General features: G+C 48.1%; 1 protein-coding gene across 4 annotated transcripts in view; it reads right to left on the bottom strand.

Moving 5' to 3' along the window:
- The window catches only part of LOC147639341 (O-fucosyltransferase 39-like), a 60,696-nt gene that overhangs the window by 13,434 nt on the left and 20,723 nt on the right, over positions 1-26,539 (bottom strand). For 3 of the 4 annotated variants that reach the window (XM_086790202.1, XM_086790197.1, XM_086790209.1), the window contains exons 3-8: positions 11,504-11,566; positions 11,313-11,400; positions 9,700-9,770; positions 9,516-9,604; positions 9,234-9,437; positions 8,621-8,918 (exon numbers count right to left, since the gene is read on the bottom strand). In XM_086790202.1, coding sequence (XP_086646328.1) covers positions 8,621-8,918; positions 9,234-9,437; positions 9,516-9,604; positions 9,700-9,770; positions 11,313-11,400; positions 11,504-11,566 — 813 coding nt within the window. Of the gene's footprint in view, positions 1-8,620; positions 8,919-9,233; positions 9,438-9,515; positions 9,605-9,699; positions 9,771-11,312; positions 11,401-11,503; positions 11,567-26,539 lie in introns of those variants that run through there. The other variant, XM_086790217.1, reaches the window with a different exon arrangement.

Below are 26,539 nucleotides of genomic sequence, written 5' to 3'. Positions count from 1 at the left end.
GGTTTTCCTTTGAGGTTTGGCCTCCAAGGAAAATCTTAACATCAATAATTCAATGTTCCTCCAAATACTGCATGATAGCAAAACGAGATTTCCATCTACTCAACCAAGGTCTCTATTCCAACTGCATGTCCTCCTCCTCAGAATACAAGAGTGAATGGAGGATAAGCGGCCAAAAAAGTCGGTGGCCCCACTTGCGGAGTGGTCCGTGTTGGATTATATCATCTCCAGAGGGTCTACATCACCTTTTCATGCTTGTACTGGTCATTTTGTGTGTAACCGCTCCCTACAGGAGGCCTACAAATCGGAAGATAAAATACACATTTTTAGATCACTTAACTAATACAAACAATGGACAATACTTGCAACATTAAAACTGAAAATGACAAAGAACACTTGACACCATCACTGGGGCGTTAAAGTCCCCCCCCCCCCTCTCAATACAGTTGTATTTCTTGGAGTATTTATATGTACAAGTGTTCACGGGCCCAAGGCCAGATTTCTCCATAACATGGAGTGAGTACAACTGAAAAACAATAAGATTTTTGTCCATGTAGAATTGGTTGTCAAAGTAGATCAAATCATATGCCGTCTCCCACTTACACTGGTGAACACCTTCCCTCACTAGTCTTCCGGGACCGTCCACCAACAGGCACGCCCGTACACTAACGCCTAGCAGGGTGAAACACCACGGAGGGAGTGATACTTGGTGCTCCCAAGTCAGCTTTGCTCCCAGTTTTCCTCATACCCCAACGGCCTTCACTGGCTCCTCTGAATGTGAGTGCCCGGTCAGGGTAATCATGGGAAAAATCATCAGCCCCTGGTGAAGGCAGCTGGGGGTGATGCTTGCCTGACAAGACTTGTAAAAACAACATTTAATTTTAATAATATCTGAATTTGAAAATACAGAAGTGACAAAGATTCAATTTGGGATGGCCAAGTGAAGAGATTGTTCCCCCCTTTTGATGTGATCCCGATCGATGCAAATAGCAGGTACAAGTATGGCAGCTAGTAGATACTGATGTGGCAACCAGCAAGTACTATAATTAGGTACAAGGCAACAGCCACAGGTTCACTAGGCGAGTACAGTTGCAACCGGCAGGTACAGATCTGTAGCACACAGGTGGGTATAGCACTGCAGCAGGTACAAATCAATAGGTGGGTACTGTACTGCAGCAGGTACTGAGCAACAAGCGGGTTCTGTACTGCAGAAGGTACAAACAGGACAGCCAGCAGGTACATAAGTCGGGTACACCAGCAGCAGGCGGGTTGGAAGAGATGGATTCAGGGCAGTCAATTGTGTTTTGAGTAGCAGCAAAACCAGAGGCGGGTTCCAGGGCAGTAGCCAGACAGACTTCTTCTACCATCAACCACCCCACACCACCCACGTGTGGAGGGGAGGATGTTTCACATGCAATACTTAATCTTAATTGTGATTAGGCCTTAATCAAAAGTTTACTCTTGGACACCCACAATAAATCAAGTGTCCAGCCAATGTTTAAATGTGTGTGAACACCCGACCTTATAAACATTAAGGTTTATATTACTTTATGGATTTTACATTTGAAAAGGCCAAAAAGGGCAATACTTACCACTTGTTCACACGCCACACCAACTCGTTAGCAGACAGCACACCCACGGTACACTGGGGACGTCCCCGTCCAGTGTACTGGCACATCATAGCAGGCAAACACACAAAAACAAGTCATGCAAAAACAAGTTTATGCATGCAAACATGAATGCATGTGCACATGTAATGGACGAAATCTCCCTTTCATGAAACTTGTACAAGGATTTCTTGTCAGGCACACAACTGGCGCAACAGAAATGTGAAGTCCTAGTTTTCCTATGGAGTGACAGTCCCATGAGCAAAACACAAGTCCTAGCACGGACCTTCCTATGGAGTGACAGTCCCATAGACAAAGCTCGGCAAAAATATCAATCCTACCATGGAGTGACAGTCCCATGGGTAAGACAAGATCATGGTCATACACGTGTGGTGGCGGTAAACATGCTCCCGTCCATATGGCACAATACCGGTCACACATAGGTGGCACAAAACTGGTTCGTCCATGTGACACCAGATGACTGACCCTTTCACATGGGGCACTGGCCTGGCCACATGTGAACATGGTACAAATCTGGCCGCTCTATGGAGTGACAGTCCCATAGAAGTGGCTCTAGAAATGGAGACGGACCAAATGGTGACATTATGAGACCCTGCATCGGCATATTTGAGCAGATATTATTCAGCATTTTTCTACCATTTTTTAAGCATTTTTCTACCATTTTTTAAGCATTTTATGCTATTGGTCTGTTGTTGGCCTGCTACAGCTGGTCGACCAGCACTCTGGGGGAGTATATAAGGGCTGACCCCACTTTCCCCCATTTCATCTCATTCTTTTGCATCTTGTTGAGGTCATTAACAAAGATGCTTCTGCTTCTTACCATTGTACAACACCTACGAGCTTCCCTCATGCTCAGTTTTCAGCAATAAACATCAGTTTCCAGCATTAACAGGTCATGTACTTGGGCCTACATCTATCTTTTCTATTTGCTTCACTTTCTTTCATGGTATCTGAGAAAAACCCTAACCTATGAGCAGAAGAGAGCTGCTTTTTCTGTTTTGGAGCAGAGGCTTCGACAGTTTGCTACGTTTTCTACAAATTTCAGCGTAGAAGATGCTGCGTTTTCTTCCGGGAGCAAAGGCTTCCTCAAGATTGCTGCGTTCTCTTCATCTGACGCTTGGGACTGTTGTGTTTCTGAATTTTCAGCAAAGATTGCTGATTTTTTCTACTGAATGGATCGCTGAAGCCCTCTTCTAGGTGCTGAGCTTGGAGAGATCTTTCTTCTTCCTCTCCTTTCAGATTCCCACCCTCCCTCCCTTTCTTCTTGCTGTGCACAGCCTAAGAGGAGGATTTGCTGAATTTGTTTTTTCAGCCCCTTTCTTAAGAGAAGGTTTCTTGTCATAGGACATAGCTTCACGATGTTTCTCTACCAATGTTCCTTCTCCTGTTGATTCTCCAGCACCATCACAACCTGGATCCCCTCCTCCTGCTCCACATGTGGTTCCTATTCCCAAGACTCCATGAAGCTTACAACAACCAACTATCATACTTGGTCTTTCTACACTCGGTTGTTGCTGGAAGGAGCCGGTGTGTGGATGGCTATCTCCACCCCTCACTTGGTGGACCCTGCTTTGAGAAGCATATTGGATGCTCAGGCTCATCTTATCATCATGCATTGCATGACTCCATCTATTCAAGCACAATTTGTCTCTACCCAAAGTAATGCTCATCAAATGTGGACAGAGATCCAAAGGAGGTATGGGAGAGCTTCGATAGTGAAGATTGCCAAATTGGAGTCAGATCTAGAGAAGCTTACAATCAATGATTCAGATAACTTGATTGAGAAGAGAGTTCACCCGTATCAAGCTGCAACTTGAGGAGTACGGGAGCACCATCAACAATCCCATCCATAAACTTCTTGGTAAGTTGCCTTCTTCCTTTGATTCTTTCAGGGATAATATTTATTTCCGTGATCCTCTCCTCCCTTTTGAGAAAGTCATGAGTTATCTCCACGACAAGTGCATGCTTCGCGGAAAAGGCAAGTCGGAGTCTGCCTTTGTTGCCTCTGACAAGGGCAAAGGCAAAGGCGGAAAAGGGAACTCCAACAACAACAACAACAACAACAACAACAACAACCAAAAACAAAGGCAAAGGCAAGGGTAAACAGGATTCTAAGGAATCCAAGGACAAAAGCAATGAATGTGATTATTGTGGCAGATCAGGTTATGCAGAGGCTCGCTGCTTTGCTCGTCGTGTTGGTTTCTGAGGCAGATACTTCTCTATGGGATTCTCACTTCAGTCATGTACCCATTGTTGCCTTAGAGAAGTTCCATTCTAAGCAAGTTGTCACCAGACTACCTCAGCTCAGGTCTCTCGCACACATCTGCTCATCGTGCATGATGGGCAAGCAACATCAAGATGCATTTCCAAAGGAGGCCACTCATCGAGCAACCTGAAGACTGGAGCTTATACATGCAGATCTTGCACGACCTATGGAGGTTGAGTCTCTTGGAGGGGCTCGATATTTTCTTCTTCTTGTGGATGATTTCACTCGCAAAGTCTGGGTATGTTTTCTAGCTCGTAAGTCAGATGCTTTTGTCAGTTTCAGGACTTGGATCACGATGGTGGAAAATTAGTCTGGGGGTAGAGTTTCATTCCTCCGGACTAATAACGGTGGCGAGTTTGTACCATTTGACGACTTCCTTGCTTCGAAGGGCATTCACCGACAAACTACAATTCACTTTCTTTCAATCCACCATTGATCACTCAACCATCCTAGCTTGAAGATCCTACACTTGTTGAAAGTGACTTTTAACTCAAATGGATCTATAGCAATATGTGGCTGTTGTTAGTAAAACACACAGCTATGGGAGAGAAGAGAGAGAACAACACCTCATTGCATGAACATACACACGCTTGCACGAGAGAGAGAGAGAGAGAGAGAGAGAGAGAGAGAGAGAGATTAAGCGTCCGCCGTCTACTAAAGACCCAATGGGCCTATGAGACCAAAGTGGTACAATAATGTCCATGGCATATCTCATCATGGAATGGAAAATAAAACAGAATGAAAACATAAATATAGCTATCTCACTGGGATGATACAAAACTGTCCATGGAAACTCGTCATGGAATACTAAGAACATACAAACATGGGAGCAACATCAGCTCTGAGTAGATGGTATACCACTCTCCAAAATGTCAAGCATGGGGTTGACGAGTATGGCCAAGAGGTCTCCCTCAGCTATGTCACGTGGAAAGGTAGCTCGATGGCGGAGGAGCATGTCCTGGATCTGGAGCTGATGAGGTGATCGTGGCCAACGGGGGGGTCGAGGGCGTCGGGCCCGTTGGAGTGCACAGGCTCGGTCCGAGGTAACTCCTCTCGGGCGGGGTAAGTCCAGAGCAGCTCGTAGAGGGTCCACAAGATCCACTATGTTGGTGTCCTCCACCTCCTGGGTCCGAAAGAAACTGGTGATGGTTGGCTACCGAGGGAGGGGGCGGGGTGGTTGGGGCCTGTGTCTCAAGAAGGTGTCCCTGTGTCTGCGGAGCTCAAGCAGGAAAGGCCCAGGCAACGCTGGTCCTGGAAGTCAATGATCCAGTGGACCGAATCCCTCACGAAATAGATAGTGAAACCTCCTGCGGATCTCATAGTATACTGGGCAGCGGCATATGTAATGCTCCTCCGTCTCAACCTCTGTGTGGCATAGTCGGCAGATCCTCTCATCTCTGGGTGTCCGTACGAGCTTCCCGGCTATGAAGATGCGCTCAGCTCTGCCTGTCTCCACTCTGAGGCGGTGGGAAGAAACCTGTATCTTGCCAATCGCAATCCACATGGCATGGGACATGTGAACACTCAAGTAGCCCGGTTGCTAGATGAATCCATCCTCAGTGAGTGTGAGGAAGTGGTCTCTGTAAAAGTGCATCTTCGTGGGGAGCTCCGGGGGTGTGATCCATGTGCAATGTGCGTAGAGGCTAAGAAGATCTGACCGGATAACCCGGTTGGTATTTTCGTGAGACAGCTGGAAAAAAGGGGAGTCCAAACTGTACTGAAGGGGGGGTAGGCGGTCCATGCAGAGCCCATATACTGAGAACCAAGCGGAAACTAGTGCATACCATACTCCACAGTCCCCCTCAAGTGCTAGCTGTCTGGAGGACTCCAGGGCAAGCCTCGGGTACCTGTGGGGATCCATGTGACTGATGCCATGAAGGTATGTGACTGTCTGGAAGAGTGCCTCCACTACCATCGGGGTTGTAGCAAACTCTGCCTGGGTAATTTGGTGTGGGACTGATGGTTTGCTGCGGATCATACAGGAGAACATCATGACCTGGGGCCTCACAACTCGCTGCCAATCCTCATCGGATAAATCTGGCCCCTAGAAAGCTACTCCATACATCAAGGCTGGTGTGGCGAGGGTGTCAAAAAGCCAGCCCTTCGTCCTGGGCTCCTGGAAATGTGCCTGGAAGCACTGCCGCTCAAGTAAGCTCAAGGCTGCATATCCCCGCGTCACTCTAGCATGTGCTGCGGGAAGCATGGTAAAGCGTGGGCCACTGAAAGTGACACCAAGGTAGACATAGGATGAGACAATCTCCACAGGATCCCCTCTATATGTGAAGCTCAATCTAGATGTGACGGGGCGAGAGGTATTGAAGACCATTACCTTGGTTTTACCAAAGTTAACAAAGAGATCCCGCTGAGTGCAAAAGTCATGTTAGGCATCCAACTGTCTTTGAAGCCCTTCAGCTGAGTCTGAGAGGAGGACGATGTCATCTACATAAAGTAGTATGGGGATCAATATGCCTGCCAGTGTGGGACCAGCCCCGCCTAATCCATCAATGAAGCTCGAGATCTCATCAATGTAGAGGCCGAAAAGAGTGGGTGATAGAGGGCAGCCCTGTTTCACCCCAATGGTGCTGGAAATCTGATGTGATGTACCTCTTGGGGCTCTCACTCGTCCGGTGACGGACTCAGAGGGCGATGATGCTCCAAACAATGTCAGATGGGACTCCGATCTCCTGTAGTAGACGGTGTAAGAGGCGGGCTCAGGGTACAGTATCAAAAGCTTTGCGGAAATCCACAAAGCAACAGTAAATCCTCTGGTGTCGTGCTCTACCCTCCTCGATGATGGCATGGAGGGTGAAGATGTGGTCAAGGGTAGAGTAGCTCCTCCGAAAGCAAGCCTGTCCTGAGGCTCTGCATCCCTGGCTCTCTGCAAATGAACTGAGCTCCGCCTCTAGCACTGATCCATAGAGTTTGGCCAATGTGTGGCCAATCATGATCGTCCTGTAGTTATTAGGATCAAGTGGATCTCCGGCTTTGAGGATGGGGGTGATGGTGTTGGTGGACCAAGAGGGTGGAAATCCTTCACAAAGGGCTCTATTGAACATGTAGGCTAGTAGGGGCGCTAGGGTATCATGGGCATGCGAGATGTACTCGGCAGTGAGTCCCTCATGATCTTGGGCTCGCCCATTGCGTAGTCTACAAATGGCCTTGAGGACCATGCCCTTTGTGAAGAAGGTGGAGGTGGTGGGGCGGGGGTCTGGTGGTGGGGTAACAGGTGGTTGATGGGGGATATGATAGAGGGAGCGTGCATAGGAGTGCCATGTGTCTGGGCAGGTGATAGGTGTGGGAGGGCGATGTTCTCGAAGCTTCCTCCATGCCTCTTTGCAGTTCGGCCCTAAGAAAAGTCGGTATAACTCATCCTCTTTCCGAGCATAGAACTCCCGTTTCTTACGTCGGGTGAGCCGTTGAGAAATCCGTTGTGCTTGGCGCTTCGTGATTTGCCAATCCATACCTCATGCTTAAGACGGGAGCGTGTGGCCCGACATTCGTCATCATATACCAACAATTATGGGGCATGGAACCGCAAGGTGGCTTGGTGGTAGACCGCCGCGTGCAGATGAAAGAAGCTGTGGCGGATGTGTGGAGTATGGTGGTGAGTTGTGTTGTGAGGGTGGATAGGGGGACAGTAGGCTCCACATCCTGGAGTTGGCGGTAGATGTGGTTGGAGTAAACAAGGTCAAGCTCGTGATCAAAGAGGACCTGAGTGTAATGTGAGATGGGGGGAGGTGGTGGAGGGACACGTGGTGTGCAGGTAAGAGTGAAAGAGAGGTAGGCATGGTCAGCTTCAAAAGGGGGTGGCAAAATGGAGAAGTCGGGGATAAGGTGTGCCAAAGCCAGAGATCCCATAAGGCAGTCCATAGTGCTAGTACCTCCTAAGCGAGGGAAGGAGGTGAGGGCGCCGGAGGAGGGCCATTGGGACATCCCGTTATAGATAACGAGACCATGTGCAGCTCCCAGCTCTAAGAAATATCTCCCGGACACTGTGACCTCCTCACGGTCCTGTGATGATCGTTGTAGCCCTGTGTCAGTGATGTCCAGCTCCTGTAGTCTGATAGGGTCGTCTAGATCGAATAGTGGGACCTGCTGACTTCCCGTCCTGGCGTTGAAATCCCCGAGTAGGAGGACTTCCCCCAACTGTGAGAACTCCATGATATCCTCATATAATGGTAAGTACGGTGACTGGCCATGCTGTGCGGCGTAAGGGGAGTGGCGTGGGGCAAAATAACACACAGCAATGTGGATGACTCTGTCACTGCTAAGCTGTAGCCGCACCCAAAGATATCGTGCATCCTCGTCCTTCCGGACAATGCTGAGAATCTGTCGAAGATGAGAGAGAGAGAGAGAGAGAGCACAAGGGAATATATAGGCACTGGACCTAACCTCAAAGTAGTGGTCAGTCATGCCCCTACTACAGGCATCTCCAATGTACAAGAGGGAAATATCATGCCATGGGTAAGCCAATGCTGCTCAGAGAGAAGAATAATGTCTTACTGGTAAAGCTAGATCCCTGGTGAGGTAAAGTGAAATAATCAATTCTCTACGCGGGCTGGGTATGCAGCTGGGGAGGGCAAGGGGTGGGGTGTTTGGGGGATTTCGGGAAGGGGGGGGGGGGGGGGGGGTGTGTTTGTTGTGTGTTTCAACCTATACAAGAAGTTGAAGAAAAGACACTACATTCATTCCAATATGAACCAAAAAAACATCAAAAGAATGTCATTACCTTGTCAAATCGAAGGTGTAGAGCTAGAAACTTTCTGGACTCCATGGCCCTCTTCCCATCTGGACCCGTATTCCAGTCCAAGTCTTTATTTTGCTGGCTATCTTTCGAATCTGCATCTCTGTTGCCAGAAGTCCCAGTTGACCTCAGGCGGTCAATAATAGCATTTCCAGTTTTTGCTATTATATGCACAAACCGCAAAGCTTGAAAATTCACTTTGCACCGCAAGCGTTGTATGTGTGGGGGTATGTCATCATAAGCCAATCTATGAGAGAAAGGTACCACTGCAGCTATGCCATAGCTGTAACACACGTTTCAGTTTAGGCTAAAAAACCAAATCCATGCAAATCCCACTCCATCAGCATGCATATGTTCCTGTAGCCCACACATGTTCACATGGCACACGTGTTCATTCACATCACATACACATATGCTCACATTACACACGTGTTCATTCACATGATGCATGGTCGCACACATGCATTTGTTCACACCACACATGCATACGTTCACACAACATACACCTGTTCACATATGGCATACATCCATCCATGTAACACATAAATGTGTTTATTCTACCTATATCTTGAAGATTGAAACCTCATTGACAACTTACTCTTTTATAACAGGTAAAACATTCTCAAGAAACCAACTTGGAGGCGCCCGCGCAGGTGTGTTTTTTACCCTAGTGGCCCGGATGCCCGTGGCATAGTATTCTCGTGAACTCCACGAGTATTCCCTTGGCAGCTCTCTGATTATCGGCACATCATGCTCTAAAGTATGGATAAAATGGTCCACATCAAAAATATCTGCAAATGAGCTGCCAACAAAAAAACACATCATATAACAAGGCCAAAAAAACCTTCTTTCCAACACAAATACGTGAAACATGCCCTACCTAGAGTCTTGCCAAAAGGGGTTCACATCAAACTGTGGAAGCACGAGGGTCACACCCAAGAGTCTGGCCACAGCAACTGCATCACATATCTGCAGTCATCATAACTGGAAGCGAATAAAAATGAAGATTATGGATCAATGTGTGACAAGGACTAAAACATATAATGAATGCCACATGAGCTTACTGCTATGCGTTGCTGATTCAGGCCACCTTCCAAAAAGACTTGCAAATATCCAGTCATGTTTTCTGCAGGAACTGGAAACCAACCAATGCTTAGCATGATCCGCTCTGCCTTGAAAACTCAAAAGAATTAAAAGAAATTATAAATTAAAAACAGAAATCAGGTACATACACACATAGTCCCGCAGTCATATTAAGGGGAATAAAGCTATACCTAGATGAATCCAACATGCCCAAATTCACCTTATAAGAAAGTGAAATTTATAACCTCATGGTAGTCGTCCACAAGACAATAAACCATGAACTCCATCATGCATAGTATGGACTACATACTACGACATCCCCACTAACGTCATCAGTGCCCAATAGTGGGTGTAGAACTTGGTATCAATATATGCTCCCACACACCCCCCCCACGCACACACGCACAGAGGAGCATACATTCATACAAAGGTCTGTAGCTTCTATCAGAGCTCCGGAGATACAGAGCAAACTCAGCCATAATGAAGCCTAGCACTAAGGATCATAACAAATAGAAATAATTATTACAACAAAAAGGTAGTTGATAGGGCATATGCACCACTAAAGATAGAAAGAATTAACACAATATCAACTAGCTACAACTTGGACGAAAACGTCACATGTGAAATTTGCATGTCCGCTAATACAACATAAAGATATACCTAGATGAATCCAGGAACATGCCCAAATTCAGATATCCCTTTCATAGAAATGCTAAACAGATGGACTGTTAAGTTTAGAGTCATTAAAAAATGAAACCGCCTCTTAGTTAAATGTAGTTTGTGTCATGACTCAGGCTACACACACACTCTAAAAATGTAAATGACCAGGCTTTTGGAAGAAATGATTGACCGTCCAAGATAAATATTCTACTTTGAGATGAGCAGGCATTAATGTGAAGCAGCCTGAGAGCAGCTGGTGGGCTTATGCTGGTCACACAAATGTTCCCACCCATCAGCGGGAGCCCATCTTGGCTGCCGATCCAGCCCCCCCTCCATGCACACGAGCATGCAATTCCTTTAACTAGCCAAAGAGTTCCTCTAGTCCGGCCTAAGATACCTCACATGGAGATTTTGGAGAGGACAATGCAAAGCTGACTTCATAAAGATTTGGACCATGGAATTTCCTACACAATATTACTTAATTATGTTGATGGCTCCCTGAGGCATAGATGGGGGGAAATCTGGCAAGAAGTCACATGACCTTCTAATACAAATTATGTTGTCCCCATTGGAAAAGGGTTGAAACACACCGTTTCGAAAGGCGAGCCATTTCCACGTAAGCATTTTTCGAACTAACTAACTCCTTGAAACAGATGTTTTGGCCTTGGGACCACCCGTTTCAAGAATTATAGGTGTCAGTTTATGTATCAAGGCATGTTCACATCTTCTTAGTGCAGTTTCTAACACTTCATTAAGTCAATCGGCAGGCTCTGAACATTATGCGACTCGGATTGTTTTTGGCTAGGATGCACCTTGTGGAGACATAAAGCACAAGCATGAAACAAAAAAATAATTTACTGGTAGTCACACTCTGGTGTTTTTCCGTTTTAACCGAAAAAAGCTAAAACATCTACATAAACCAGCTTAACCGTACAAGGCATTGCTGGTCCTAAGTCCTTGCAGGGGAACCAAATGTTGCTATCTGGTGGTGGTGACCAAAGATCCGGAGGCTCTTTCTCTTCCTGAACATAGACGAAAAGGCAATTGAATAAACCAAAAAAATTCAGTTCTTGTCTCTTTCAAAAAATGTTTCTTGAATGCAATTAAGAAAGAAAAGCTACTCACAAGGCGCGCTTTGGAAGCCCAATCTAACATAGATCCATAAGTGGCTTTGGGAGCTTCCCATTCCTGCAACACCAAGAAACATTCCCCACTTAAAAATAGTAGAATAATAATCTTAAGCTTAACACTCTACACTTCAATTCACAACTAATAGACCTAGACTCCCCTACTTGTCCGTACAGCCTCCCCACCTCCTCTACATGCTTCAACCTCCAACACACCCAGCCTCCCCCCCCCCCCCCCCCCCCCCCCAAAAAAAAAAAAGAAAAAGTGCAAACCTCCCCATCTCTACCTTCCTTGTTAAAATTATGGCTTAAGCTATTTACACCTAATTAATTGAATAATTATTGATTAGTACCTCAAAGGACACTTGTGAACAGTCACAACCCTAGCGATGGGTTATGTGCACTGTTGGTCATACCTCCACACACAAGGCAAGCCTCTTTCAATGTGAGAAATCATCACAATGGTATTAAAACAAGCTCCTGTTGGAAATCAATGCTCCACCCTCTAGGGTGAGGGTCACTCTATTTTGTAAGGCCCCCTTTATGTTGAGTAGTCGTTGTGTGTTGAGCACTCGGGCACCAGACAATGCCCCCTTTAGACATTGGATATTGGTCACAGGTGAGGCCGGATGGGTAGGAGACGGCCTGCGTAGACTTGACGCCATGCCAAGTAGGATGCATATATGTGCGGATCGATAGACCACACTCTAGGGTAGAAGGAGATCTTCTGGCCCCGGGGAAACCTTGCCCTCTGGTTGAAGGGCCCAAACGGGTACCGATAGGACCTCGGATGAGCCTAGAAATTGCACAAAGCCCTACGGTCTAATGTTTAGTCTATTATTGTTCCACTGAGTGATGTAGTTGGTGTAAGCTTATGGTATAGTGACATGTGAACTAGGAGTAATAATTCTCTGCACAAGGCACTTTTTACCTTTGTATATCAAAGGGTTTTTTTCACAATTGTCACAACGGCCCAATGGGAAAAAAAACTGCCTACCCTCAAACGACAACGCAATGGGAAAGTTTGGAGTTGGGAACAGATCCCAATGCCACATCATCAAGTCATATTTTCATAAACATATACCATTTAATAAAATATAGAGCTAAAGAATAGATTGAGATCCACTTCTTTAAACCAAATATGAAACAAAAAACCCCTGGTTGTCTTCCATTAACTGTTCTACCAAGGATAGATGATCTCTTCACCAAACCACTTTCGAGAGCTACTTTGGAGGTGTTACTTCAGCGTGTTGGTATTTGACCACCCCTCTGGCGTTGAAGAGGCGGTGTTGGAAAATATATCATCTCCAGAGGGTCTACATGTACCGTTCTTCCTCCTTCCCTGACTCTTCCTCGTCCTCGTCCTTGTGAGAATCCTCCTCAGGTGTAGAATGCTCTCTCCTCTCCAGTTATTGGATCCAACCCTTTCTTCTCTTTGACCTTGTTCTCTTGCTCTAGTAGAGCTCCTTCTATCTCATGCAACTTCAATTCTGGTACATTCTTTAAGGTTGCCACAATGTTCTCATATTCTCCTTTGTCCACACTCTTCAGAAGCACTGCTAGTGCCTCATTATCCTCTAACTTCTTCCCAATGGCTACCAGATGTTGTTTAATGCTTTTGTATTTGTTCAAGTGTGTGGTTAGAGGTTCACTTTCCTTCATCTCAAGTTTGTAGAATTGCATTAGTAGATTTATCTTTGAATTTTTTGCTTGAGTGCCAAATAATTTATTAAGTTCATCCCATGCATCTTTAGCCCGTTGTATCCCTGCAATGTGGTGAATGATTTCATCATTTAAGCTAAGTGCAATGAGCCCTAATGCTTTCTCATTTCTGCTCTTCCACTCATCCTTCCCATGCTCCTCTGGACATTCATCTCTTCCCTCAACTAGCTCCCACAGATTTTTCCTCATGAGCAAATACATGGTCTTTGTTTGCCATGTATGGAATTGCTCCGTGTTAAATGTAGCTATTTCTTGTGCATTGCTCATGATGATGTGAAGGAGGTCTTACCTCTTGATCCAATTCAAGATTCAAGGGCAGTGTCTACCCTTTTACAACTCCAATCTGATGTTTAATGATGATTACAACAAGTTTATCAGCATGAATTCACCAAAAATTACATAAAACCAAGGATAATTGATCTGTACTGAATGGTTGGGATATCAAACCATCTCCGAATTGCAATCTGAAGTGATAGGGATCTGTATTATCAGATACCCAATGGTAAATTTGAACCATCAATTGCACCAAACTGTAGTGATTAGTGCTTATTAATCTCACTGATTAGTGAAATAATCTCTTGTTTTGTGTGCAAAAAATAGAGTGTACGGGGAGGCCAGATCTGATGCCTTAGAGTTCAAATGAGCTCAAATCCTTTCAAGGCATCAATAGCAATTAGTCTAGTAGTGCATCAAGCCAAGAAACAAAAGGTTTGACCAAACATTGAATACTTAATCTCTGTTTTACCAGTCACTTGCAGATTTAATGCAGAGCTTGATTCCACTTCTCCTTGACGAATTTCAAGATTCTGAGGTCATAGGCTTGTAGAGCACCCTTGAAAACCCTTGGGACTGAGAGGAATTAGACCAATTCACCTTGTGCAAGTGTAGATCTAATCGTAATAGGCCTCCAATGCAGAATATCACCTGACACTCCCTCCCCCTTGGGGATAAGAAAGATCAAGCCCTCTGAAAAGCTCTGTGGCATCACCCCAGTGTCCAAAACATACTGAAAGCCCCTGCGGAGGCCTGGCCCCAAAAGGTCCCAATAGCGCATAAAAAAGGCAAGCGTCAATCCGTCCTCCCCAGGGCAACTATGACGCGAAAGGACCCTCAAAGCCTCAACAAGCTCATCCTCTGAAAGAGGCTCACCCAAAACTGTGCGCATACGATCTGTGACCCTCCTCTGCACATGGGCCCACACAATCTGTCTGCAAGCATCACGTGCCTCCGTGGCTGGCTCCGCTGAAAGCAGGTCTCTATAGAACTCAGTGGGCAATGGCTCTAATCTCCCCGGGCTCAGAGGCTAACGATCCGTCCTGCCTCCTGAGCTGGTGTACTCCTGCTCGAGCATGGCGGGAACCGGTGATCTCAAAAAACTCCCCAGTCACTCTATCACCAAGCTGCGTCCACTGACAGGCCTGGCGATGATAGTAGAGCTCATGTCTCTGCTCCTCTGCCTGTCTAACCTCCTGGCGTGCCTGGCTCAGCTGGGACGCCACCCACTCACATGTAGGCAGCTGCTCCTGAAGACGCTGGAGCGAAGCAAGGCTACGTCTCAAGCGACGCTCCCGCTCTCGTGTCTCTCCCAGCCGTGTCAAGGCTGTAGCGTGCAAAAAAGAGCTGAGCTCGATGAGTCCCTGGGCACACTGGCCTGTTGCATCCAGGTCAGAGCTCTAGCTATCATGCCATATCCTCTCAATGTCCTCAGAGAGACTGGGATCTGTAAGTATCCTCTCTGGGATCCTCAACTGCAAGCTGGTCTCCCGTGTCCTCTCCTCAAGTGTCAAAATAACTGGCGCATGGTCTGAAAAAGAGGTGCCAGCGAGAATGCCAACGGAGCCACCACGCTCCCCGAACCTGTCGCCCACATAGAAGCGATCAATCCGTGATAGATTAGTCCCTCCCTGCCGGCGATCTGACCGAGAAAAACTAAGACTGTCCTGAGAGCGGGAGAAAGCCTCATGCTGCCATGCATCAGTGATCCGCAGTGTCATACAAAATCGCTCCCAAGCTGCAAGCTCCGTGCCGTGCATTGTAACATGACTGCCTCCCACCCTATCGGCCGGGTCCTCAAGCATGTTGAAGTCTCCCCCGACACACCAATGTGCGGCCTCGGCCAATGCATCTGTAACAAGGGTCCAGAACTTGCTCTGGCACTAGCATGGTTGGGCGCATAGACATTGAGCACACCAAAGTGCTCATCGTGCATCCTCAGAATAACATACTGTGCTCTACCAGGCACAATGACCCCGCGATCCACAATGGCCTTCCGCCATACATCCGCAATGACCATACATACTCCTCCCTGCCCACCCAAGGGGCCAAAACCTGCAGACCAAAATGTGTCCCATCTACCAGGCATCACCGAACCATATCTTCGAATCCTGCTCTCACTCAAACGGTGCTCCTGCGTCATCAGAATATCAATATTGCCCCCAACCAGGCATCTCTGAAGCTCCTGCCTCAAGCAACCACGACAACGTACATAGTGTGCGCTGCCCAGGCCCTGTACATTCCATGAGATGATCCTCATGGATGACCTGTTGAGGTGGAGGCTGTCTCAGCCATACAGCGGGCCTTCGCAAGCGGCTTGGATGGAGAGTACTCCCCATCCGAGCAGCTATGAATCTGCCCACCCGATGTGCTGCAAGAGTCTCGGACCAGGCGCCAATGGCTGTGTCCCATGGCGACTGCCTCCCGCTCAGAGAGAGAAACCTCATGTATGCATACATAGCCAGGGTCTCGTGCTAGGTCTGCCACTATGCGAACCACCAAATGTCGAATCCCGGAGGCATCCGCACTCCCGGTATCAAAGAAATGTGCCAACTCCCGAAGTCGGCCTATCACGTCTGTCATCTCCAGATCGCTCACATGGTGAGAAAACTCAACTGCCTGAGTCTTCAAAATACTAAGAGCGAGATCCAGAGTCCACTCCCGGTCGCTAGTGCCGCACAGAGGGAAAGAGAAGGCCACCGCTGAATCAAGTGCCTCCTCCCCTCGGGCCGGAGGTATCACCACATGAACTCTGATGGGTGCTGGCTCATGGGGGCCCTCCACTCCAAAAAGCCGTGTGAAGGAGTAGTCGAAAGCCTCCGAGCGCTATCTAGTGTCGAGACTACTCAGCCGATTGCGGATAGAGGATATCCGCGAAGCACGAATCGGCATGGTAGGTCTCCTCTGCGGTGCTCGAGCAAGGTCGGTGCTCAGTGCCCGCCGGACAGCAGGTGAGCGCCAGGGTACTGTCAGTGCCTCCCGGGGAGCTGAGGCGAGCGGAGGGGAGGAGGGGGGGGAGAAGGGGGTGGGGAAGGAGCCGCTGAAAAAGCGAGAGCGGGAACGGGAGGAGGCGAAGGTGGAAGCGAGGTGGGAGGGGGGGACGGGGGCGAAGGGGGGGGTGCTGGCATCTCTTGATCCTCAATCTGCGCTGGGGTCTCCTCCTGGAGGGGAGCAAAGCTGTTCCTCACTGGAACCTAGTGATGCTGAGGTTGTGACTGCTGCTGCGTCAGTCTCTGGGCATGCTGCTGTGGCTGTCTCCCTGTACGGCGCCCCTGTCCAGGCTGCCAATCCGAGGTCTCTGTGGGCTGAGCAGGTGTCCCGGAGGCTACCTACCGAGCCGCATCTATGGGCGGGCCATCGGGGGTCTGCTGCTGCGGTGAAGATCGGGGTCTCCTGCGAGGGCAGGCCTTGGCCAGGTGGCCGACCTGCCTGCATATAAAACACTGGTTCGGGAGCCCCGAAAACTCCACTCTCTGATCGATCCATCCTCCCCCTATCCTAGGTAATTGAATGACCTTCAGAAGGGAGGAGATGTCAGGAACCAAAACTCTGACCGAAGGCAGGCCAACTGCTCTAGCCACCACTGAAGCTGTTGTGGGGCCAGTCTCAAGCACCGAGCCCACCAATGATCCTATCCTAGAAAGGAGCGGCAGGTACTCGCGGCGGAGTCCAGGAAAGCAAACTATGACATGGAATAGGCGCTCTCCCTGCTCGGCCGCTGCTGGGTCGAAACCATGCTGCCAAGGTCTGAAGAAGGCCCGAGCGCCCCTGATGTCAAGGGGACTCATGGCTAGGACCTTGGCCACGCTCTGGGCTGTCTCGAACTCAATCTGGTAGTGTCCGCAGCCCAGTAACTGAACGTCCAGGATCTTGCCCACATCTGCAAGAAGGCGGGCCTAGAGAAGATCCCGGATCTCCCCTCTGCTGGGGCGAGTGCCAACTATACGGCAGATGGTGGAATGTGCCTAGAGGCGTTCCACCTCTGCAGCGAGGCTCGCTTCCTCTTCTGGCGAAAGAGAAAGCCTGATGGGGGTATCCTCAGGGGCGGGCGAGGGGGCTGCGGAAGAGTCCCTCTGAGGTGGGGTGGGAGGAACCTCCATCAGAGTCTGAAGCTGAGTCGAGGGCGAAGCGAAAAACGGAGGGTCTTGCAAGAACCGAGCTGCACAAAAAAGGCGGAGCGGGGAGGGGAAGAGGGGGAAGGGCGGAAGACAGAGGGGGAGGGGTGGAAGACAGGGGGAAGGGGCGAAAGACAGAGGGGGGCGGAAAAAAAAAGGGGGGGGGGAGGGGAAAGCGCGAAAGAGGGGGGGCAGCAGAGAAAAAAAAAGGGGGGGGGGAGCGGGGAAAGAAAGGGGGGGACGGGGAAAGCGCGAAAGGGGGGGGGCGGGACGCGGAGGAAGGGGGGGGAGCGGGGGGCGCGGGGGGCGCGAAGGAGACGGGGCACGCGGGCAAGGGGCGACGGGCACGAAAGGGAGGGCGGGGGGCGCGAGAAGCACAGGGGCGCAGAGGGGGGGGTGCAAGCAGGCGGGGAGAGGCAGTCACGAGGGCGGGGAGGGGGGGTGCGAGCAGGCGGCAACTCGAGGGGGGGGGGGGGCGAAAGCTTCAGCGAGACTTGTGTCGGTACAGGGTTTGTGCCATTTCTGCTCTGAGAAGAAATAATTTTCGCAATTCTAAGAGCTCTTTGGCCTTTTCTACTTCTTCTTTAGCTTTTTCAGCTGCTGCTTTGGCTTTTTCAACCTCTTCTTTACCTTTTTTTTTCTTGTGCCGCTTCTTCTTCTTTGGCTTCAATTTGCTACTTTAGCAACCTGTTTTGCTCCAAGAGCAATCCGATGAAATCTTCATTGCTTGGTGGAAGCGTTTCTGTAGGCGGTGTGTCTTCCCTGTAGAACTCCTCTTCAATATCTTCCTTGTAACTTGGTGACGATGTCTCTCCTAACATTGTGGAGGCCTGGGTGATTTTTCCCGACCACAGTTTTACCATCCACGGAATGCTCACACTTTAGGGTAGCCAAGTTGGGTAACAACCTTCAGCTCTAATACCAATGTAGCATGCAAGAGGTTGATCGTCGTAACGCACAACAAAGCCTTCTTTATACTCGTGAGTGTGCAATTTCACTTAGAGAGAGAGAGTAGAAGAGAGAGAAAGAAAATAAGAGTCGAAACAGTATTGGGTCCCAATTTACCCACTAAAGGGTCCCCCTTACAAGCAGGAGTATTTTCTTATATTAATCTTTGGAGAACTTACAATGAGTATAAAGGATGACTGAGGACTGCCAGACGCAAGGACAATGTAGACCCAACGCAGGCTGATCCAGATGTTGTCCAAGCTTCTTTGAATGGCTCTTCAATGACCACTATGCAACCCCAAAACTGAGGAATGCACATATGCAGGCTGAATGCTGAAGATGCCCTTCGTGGAGACCAGGGAATGCTTAGAACTGATCCTGACCTTGGCTGAATTTGCTGAATACCTGAATGAATTAGTGGGAAGGATGCACATGTGCAGGATGCGCATGCTTTTATATGTACAAAAGCTGCAAGTCAGCTCATTGAAGCCTTGTCGGCCAGTCCCTTGTGGACAAATAATATTATTTTAATGCTTTTTAGTGTTGGACGACTTGTGCTGCTCATCACGACTTGTTCTCATCCTCCTGCCATGCTGGCCGACTACTGCCTAAAGGCAATAGTACTGGCCGACAGCCTGTGATGAGGCTGTTTATGCTGGAAAACAGCCGATGGGGCATGTGTAGGGCAGCTGATTGGCTGCCCAAGCCCTCCTATGGCCTAGATGTTGCCCTTTATGGGCCGGCCATGCCATGGCTTGGCCCATAACCTTATCTATATGCAACTAATGCAACTTATAGCTATGGCTGACTTCTACATGCACTATCTGACAAATTCTCTAAGTGGGTTAAGGACTGACACATGCAGACTCTCTATGGCTGTGGAGACTAACCTACATAGCTCGTGCCTGTCCCAGACACTGGGGCTTACAATGGGGCCACGGCATACGATAAAATATTCCTAAAAAAGGTAAATCCTACTAATGAATGGTGCACTGAGCCAGTGTGTCACATAGCACTCTAGTGCAAGGTGCATGTGACACAAACAGATGGGCAAAGTAAGGTTGCAAATTCAGCTGTGTTGGATCTTCTCAAATGCTATGTTGCAGACCAAAAAACAGCTTGGGAAAATATCCAACATTGGTAGAGTTTGCAAACAACACAGTGCATGCCTCCACGGGAAAGGCCCTATTTGAAATTGTTTATGGCAAAGTGATATTGCCGCCCATCCTATGCACTAAGGATGAGAGCTTTGCAACTCATGAGTATGTCAGAGATCTTGATGTTGCCTTTGCACAAGTGCGGACAGCCATTGCTCGTTCATAAGATAAGCATAAGAAGGCTTGTCGGAGAGGTAGACATCAAAGAAAATGATTGGGTATTGCTGAAATTTGAGAAAGCAAGACTCCGTAAAAGGCCAGGAAAGGAGGGAGCATGCCCTAAGCTCTCTACTAGGTATTACGGACCTTTTAAGGTGATCAAACAGATCAATGAGGTTGCTTTCCGGCTTGCATTGCCTAATCATTAGAAGATTCACAATGCCTTTCGTGTGAGTCTATTGCGCAAGTATGTGGGGACAGAGCCAGAAGAGACTGTCCACAGAAGAGCCATCAAAGGTTGATGAGCTAGTGGAAGTTCTTCAACCTGAACAGATTGTGTTTCACAAGGAGAGAAAGTTACCTGCTAGTAAGCTTTCTAGGAGATACCTTGTGAAGTTCAAGAATTATTTGCCTATCGATGAAAAATGGGTTGATGAAGACTACTTCAAAGATTACCCACAACTTCTTCAAGCATATTTGGAGGCTTTTCAGTTGAGGTCAACTATTTAGAAGCCGGGGGGGGGGGGGGGGGGGGGGGTGGGGGGAGGTCACCATTTGGCCACCGAAGTGATCTTCCTCTATTTTCGTGCCAAGGTACATGAGGCCAAGGAGCTTTGTGTCACCCGTACTGAGGCCAGGACTCGCGTCACCTATGGGAGGCCAGGCCTCGTGTTAGGCTTCCCATTGAGCTAGTTCCGTGCTCGGAAAAACCTGTTATTTACAGGTTCCAGGAATGGGAGATATTTCCATTGCATAATGCATATGCATGCATCTCTGCTTGTTTGAAACTGTTTTTGCGTGACTTGATTTCGTGTGAATGGCTGTTATGACGCGTCCAGTTCACGGGCAGGGGACGCCCACCCATGAGCCGTGTGAATGCCCTGTATTCTGACAAGGTTTGTGGCATGTGAATAGGTGGTAAGTATTCATTTAACCCTTGTTAGGTTTTATAACCTTAGCAGTTCACATTTATTAAAGCTGGTCTCAGTGCCCGGGGCCCAAGGTCAAAAGTGTGGCAAGCCCAAATGTTAAGCACCCACACAGGGCCTCATAAGTGTGTGGACACTAAAAGGAGGTGCGGCACTAGGAATTTGGACCCCTCCACCTCCTCTCCCCCATTCTTCTCCACCTCTTTACACTTTTCCTTCTCCTAGAAGCTGGCACCCAACTCTCCCTGGCTCACTTCCCTTTTTCTGCTGGTCAACTGCTCCTTTCAGTACTTTCAGCACCTTCTGCCCCTGTTGTACCTGCTGAAACCCTAACTGTACTGCTGTACACGCTGTACCCTCAGCACCTGCAGTACCTGCTGTACCAACAATACCGGCTGTACCCCTACTGTACCTGCTGAAACCCTAATTGTACCTCCTGTACATGCTGTACCCTCAGTACCCGATTGTACCTGTAGTGCTGTACATGCCTCTGTACCTGTTATGGGCACCTGCTGTACCCGCTGAAACCCTAATTGTACCTACAGTAATTGTTGTACCCTCAGCACCTTCTGTACCTGTTTTACCTTCTGTACTGGCAGTACCTATTGTGTATCTGCTGTCCTGCTGTACCTGCTGAAACCCTAATTGTACCTGCAGTACTTGCTGTACCCTCAGTACCTTCTGTACCTACAGCACCTTCTGTACCTGCAGTACTTGCTGTACCCTCAGTACCTTCTGTACCTGCAACACCTACTGTACCTGCTGTGGACACCTACTGAACCGACTGTCCCTGCTGTACCACATGTACCAGCCACTGTACCTGCTGACACCCTAACTGTACCAGCTGTACTTGCTGAAAAATCAGGACTGTACTCACGGTTGTACCTGCTGAAACCCTAATAGCACCAGCTACAAGTGCCTGTTCGTGTACTTGTAGAGTGTGAGCACCTGTCTTTGTGCCTACACCTGGGGGACCAAGCCCGTTCCTCTGCAAGTTGTGCAAGCCAGGCTCTAGTACGAGAGCCCCTGTTCGTGCGTGGTCTCAGAACGACAGTTTCGTGTTCACACAACTCCAGGTGTATGAGGAGTCGGGGCTGGTTATATTGACTCGTTCGACGAGTCTGGCTTCGACATTCTTCACCGGCAAATACTTGTTTGGGTAATATGTCTTCATATTATGCATCGCGTGGATTATCTCACTGGCAAGCCCTTGGAACTTTGTACACAATTAAAATACTCCAATAATATACTTCAGTATTGAGGGGGGGGTCGGCCCATTCACGGCCCCAATGGTGGTGTACGGTGCAATACTTCTCTTTTCCAGATTGACTTGAGCAATGATGTATCTTTCAGTGATTATATGTATTGTGGCTAGTTCATTTTAGTGTTGACGAGCGTATTGTTCACGAGACGGTGCTCAAGGACGTTCACACCTAGTCGGTGTAGTTTCAGGACCCTAAGATTGCAGATGTTAGGGGATAAGGCTCAATTCTAGTAATACTTGGCTACATGCTATTTATGGTAGTTGGCTATTTATAGCACCAGTGACCACTATATAAGGGCACACTGGGATTAGGAGATTGCAAATGTTGGGGGCTAAGGCTCAGACTAATACTTGGCTACAAGTGTCACAAAATTCCTTACAGCTTCTATTTTTCTATTGTTCATGTGTGGCATGTGGAGCCTGACATGACATACATGTATGGCTGGTGTAGCCTGACATGGTGTGTCTGTGTGGCATATGGAGCCTGACATGACAGTACATGTATGGCTGGTGTAGCCTGACATGATAGTACATGTGTGGCTTGTGGGGCCTGACATGGTGTACATGTATGGCCATGGAGCTTGACATACATGTATGGCTGGTGTAGCCTGACATGGTGTGTCTGTGTGGCATATGGAGCCTGACATGACAGTACATGTATGGCTGGTGTAGCTTGACATGATAGTACATGTGTGGCTTGTGGGGCCTGACATGGTGTACATGTATGGCCATGGAGCTTGACATACATGTATGGCTGGTGTAGCCTGACATGGTGTGTCTGTGTGGCATATGGAGCCTGACATGACAGTACATGTATGGCTGGTGTAGCCTGACATGATAGTACATGTGTGGCTTGTGGGGCCTGACATGGTGTACATGTATGGCCATGGAGCCTGACATGATGAAAGTCTCTGGGACTAGCTATCTTGGAGATCTTGTGTATTTATGTTCTGGGAAGGTTCCGGAAGGATCATGAGCCCTAGACATTTTATCGAATACAACTGAGCAGATGGGTGTTTCTTCCAATATAATTGCACTCATGTGTGTGCATGACTTTGATTTTATCTTTAGATGACTTGTCTTGTTTGCCTGGACAATGCCTGAGATTTCTACCTATGTTGTCCATGGGGCCAGGGACGCTTGGGCACCCTGTGGACATGTATGTGCACACCTGTTTGGGACTGACAGGTGGTCTACATATGTTTTGCAGGTGGTAAGTATTCCCAAAAACTCAATTTACAGCTTTATGAGTTCACATGTTAATAATTATGGATGCAGGTTCACACTCACTTATAAGTGACCGGACAACTTATAAGTGAGTACACATTGAGCATGACTTATTTAATACACGTGGCGGCCAAAGACCGGGCACTGGACATTATTTGGACTCCCTTCATGTAGGCGCCCCTTTCTTGACCAAAAAAGCACACGTGTGGGCTATTTTCAGCGGGGAAGCCTCTATTATTGACAAAACTCCAGATTGGAGGGGGGCGCATGCTTTTCAGGAGTGCATGAGGGCTGGTCGGCTGGTTTTCAGCCTGTTGGCAAGTTTCTACAACCATCCATTGCGACTAAAGTTCACCGGATGCATGGGAGAAGCTGGCCGACTCCTTCTGCATGTTCTCCACTGATGGCCGGTGGATTTACAGCTGGAATAGAGGCTGGACAGAGGTTAAAAACAGGGAGGAAGAGCTGGTCGTGGGCTTCTAGACAGTTTTCCTTCTGACCGGAGGTTTGCAGGCTTGTGCACAACTGCTGGTCGCTTTCTTCTGTGGCTACCGAGGGCTGGCCAACTGCTGAAAACAGCCTTTGAGGGCTGGTTGACTTGCTTTATGAGCCAGACAGGAGGAAGATGATGATGTTGAGTTGTCCCGGGCTGATGTGGGAGTGCTATGGGCTGTCCATAGTTATCCTGCATGTGCTTGATGCCGGGAATGCTCACTTGTGCTGAAATTGACAACAAATTCAGATATTGTGATGTTTTTCTTGTTTTCATATGGTATTGGAAGAATTAGGTGCAGCCACTGGGGAACCCTGGGCACCTGCAAAGTTGTATTGGAAGCAGACTCCTTTTTGGTAATCTAACCATAAAGAGGGGGAGGGGGGGGGGGGTTCAGCCCATCTTCTGGCCCCTAGTGTGGTGTACTATGCAGCTTTGTCATCTTGTTTTATCTGGTATGCATATGTGTATTTTCAGATTTCATGATTGATTAGATTTTCCGTGTTCACTTGCCCCTTCCATTTACATTGGTATCAGAGCCTGGCTTTCTACACAGTTGTGCCTAATATGATGTTGGATATGGCTGTAAGGAGTCATTATCCGTGAGAGAAGGTTGGGATTCTGAGGTAGCCCTCGTCTTATTGTCGCGCCTCGAAAGAGGTTACCTTTGGTTTAAGCAGCAGTGAGCGTGCGGAAAGACTTCGTGGCCCTCCTGTCTGTGTAGGGGCACTATTGCACCCTTGCAGTCTATTCGGTATCATACTTGGGAAACTGGTACATAGCGATTCCGGGGCACGGAAAATTCTTTTCTTTCTGAAAAGCTGTAAGATACATTATGGCCAGCCAGTCTGATCAGTCTGTGGAGGATTCTATCACCCGTATTCGCCGTAGCGGGAGTTTGGTTAACCCTAATCTTGTGTTGGACTCTGTTAGGTGATTCTTGCCAGCACAGGTCTTGAGGGCTTGTTCCACTTGGTATCACAGCCAATCCAACACAAAGTCTATTGAGGTTTGCGTGTCTTTCATGGTTTTAATTCATGTCGAGATTCCCACATATTTCTCTCAACACATAGCTTGTTTCTTTTGTGTGGTCTCCTAAAGAAGTATGCTTTTGTCGTTGCTGTCAAAGATGTATGTGGATTCTGAGGGAAGAGAAAAATTCAAGATTATGTGTAGTGAGGATATGCAGATTGCAGAGGAACCCCATGAAACCCTAAGTTTTCTCTCATTTCTCTCTTACCTTGTGAATTTATGCTTATGTACTTTCCCGTTGCTTATGTTTGATACATAAGTATAATAAAGGGGTTTTGCCAGAGAGTGAGCAGTAGACTTGTTTTCTAGCCCGCACAGAGGGTGTGCAGAATATAGCATGCGCATTCTGTTGAGTGTTGCACAGGTGTGAAGACAGGCCAGATCAGGGCGGCCAGCAGGTAACACATGGCCTGCAGACGCAGCTGGGGAGAGGAAGAAGGGGCCCATGGGGTGAGATAGGCGGATACACACAGGCTGTGAGCAGAGGTGGAAAGCACACAGAGGCTGGCCCTGTTTTTCTTGGTCGATTCCGCAAAAAAAAAAAACATGGCTAAGAAGGGCCTGAGCTTGTCTGACGGACTGCCAAGATGTCTGCAAAAGGAAAAAAGCACCATGTGTGTGTGTGTGGTTGGACTGAAGGGCGGTTCAGTCCTGGCTGATTTGGGCTGATTTAGGATGATGCAGAAAACGCAGGTGTTTATGCTGAATTGGGGCTGATCTGATGCGCTTATGGCTGTAGGGACTGCTGAATAGCTTGCGTTGGAGAACCAAGGTTGGCTGAAGCAAACTCAAGCTCTCCAAGGGCTGGATGAGACTAGTCTAGTGCTGAAGGCAAGGGAACTCCTAGGACTGAGGAGGAAAGCTCTTAGCACACTGAAGACTGAATGAGAAACTAAGCCCTATGCAAGCCTATTTATACTAACTAGAGGTTGGTCAAGTTGGCTGGTCATTTATTTAATAAAGTTTATATTTATAAATGACAATAAATGCTAAATAAATACCAAAAAATATGAGAAAAATACCATATAAATCCTAGTAAATTCCCTAAGGCTTCTGGGATGTTCTAAATGATGCACAGGCATATAAATGCATATTATGCAGGATGCAGAGTGCTTTCTAATGCAAACCCTAAGGCTTCTACTGACTCTACATGCATGAATGATTCTCTCCAAGTGGGTTAAGGGACTTGACTGACTGACTGACCGACCCGCTGAGGCTGAGGAATGACCTACGTAGCTCGTGCGTGACTTATCCTGGACTGAGGATGTACAATGGGGTCACGGCGTACGACAAATATCATCCTACGGGGTTCTAATACTGTACAACTGTTGCACTGTTGATGATGAGCCATCTTGGCACCATGCACTGAGTGCATAGTGCATGTGACACTTTCACCGATGATCTCTCTGATCATGATCGGGAACGCAAGGATAGGGGAGTGCCTGACCATGAAAAGACCCAAGGGGGCACCGAGGAGGAAGACACAGAAGTTGTTGACAAAGCATATTTTGACAGTGAGATGCACGATCTTCAAGCACAGATAGGACTGAAGGAGCCACTCTCTGGAAGGAGATTTCTACTTTGCATCAGCAAATTGTCATCCTACAAAAGGCGGTTGCGAGTACTCTCGCACCTGCAAGAGCAGTTTCAGCACCTCCTTTCTTTACCCCCGAGGCCTTTTCAGGAGAGAAGAAGGAGAGAACAGATAGTTGCTG

The sequence above is a fragment of the Cibotium barometz genome, chromosome 4 (genome assembly GCF_041138505.1).
Source record: "Cibotium barometz isolate CiBa-2024 chromosome 4, ASM4113850v1, whole genome shotgun sequence".
NCBI classification, from domain to species: Eukaryota; Viridiplantae; Streptophyta; class Polypodiopsida; order Cyatheales; family Cibotiaceae; genus Cibotium; species Cibotium barometz.
This window is presented reverse-complemented; position numbering and strand designations above follow the sequence as displayed.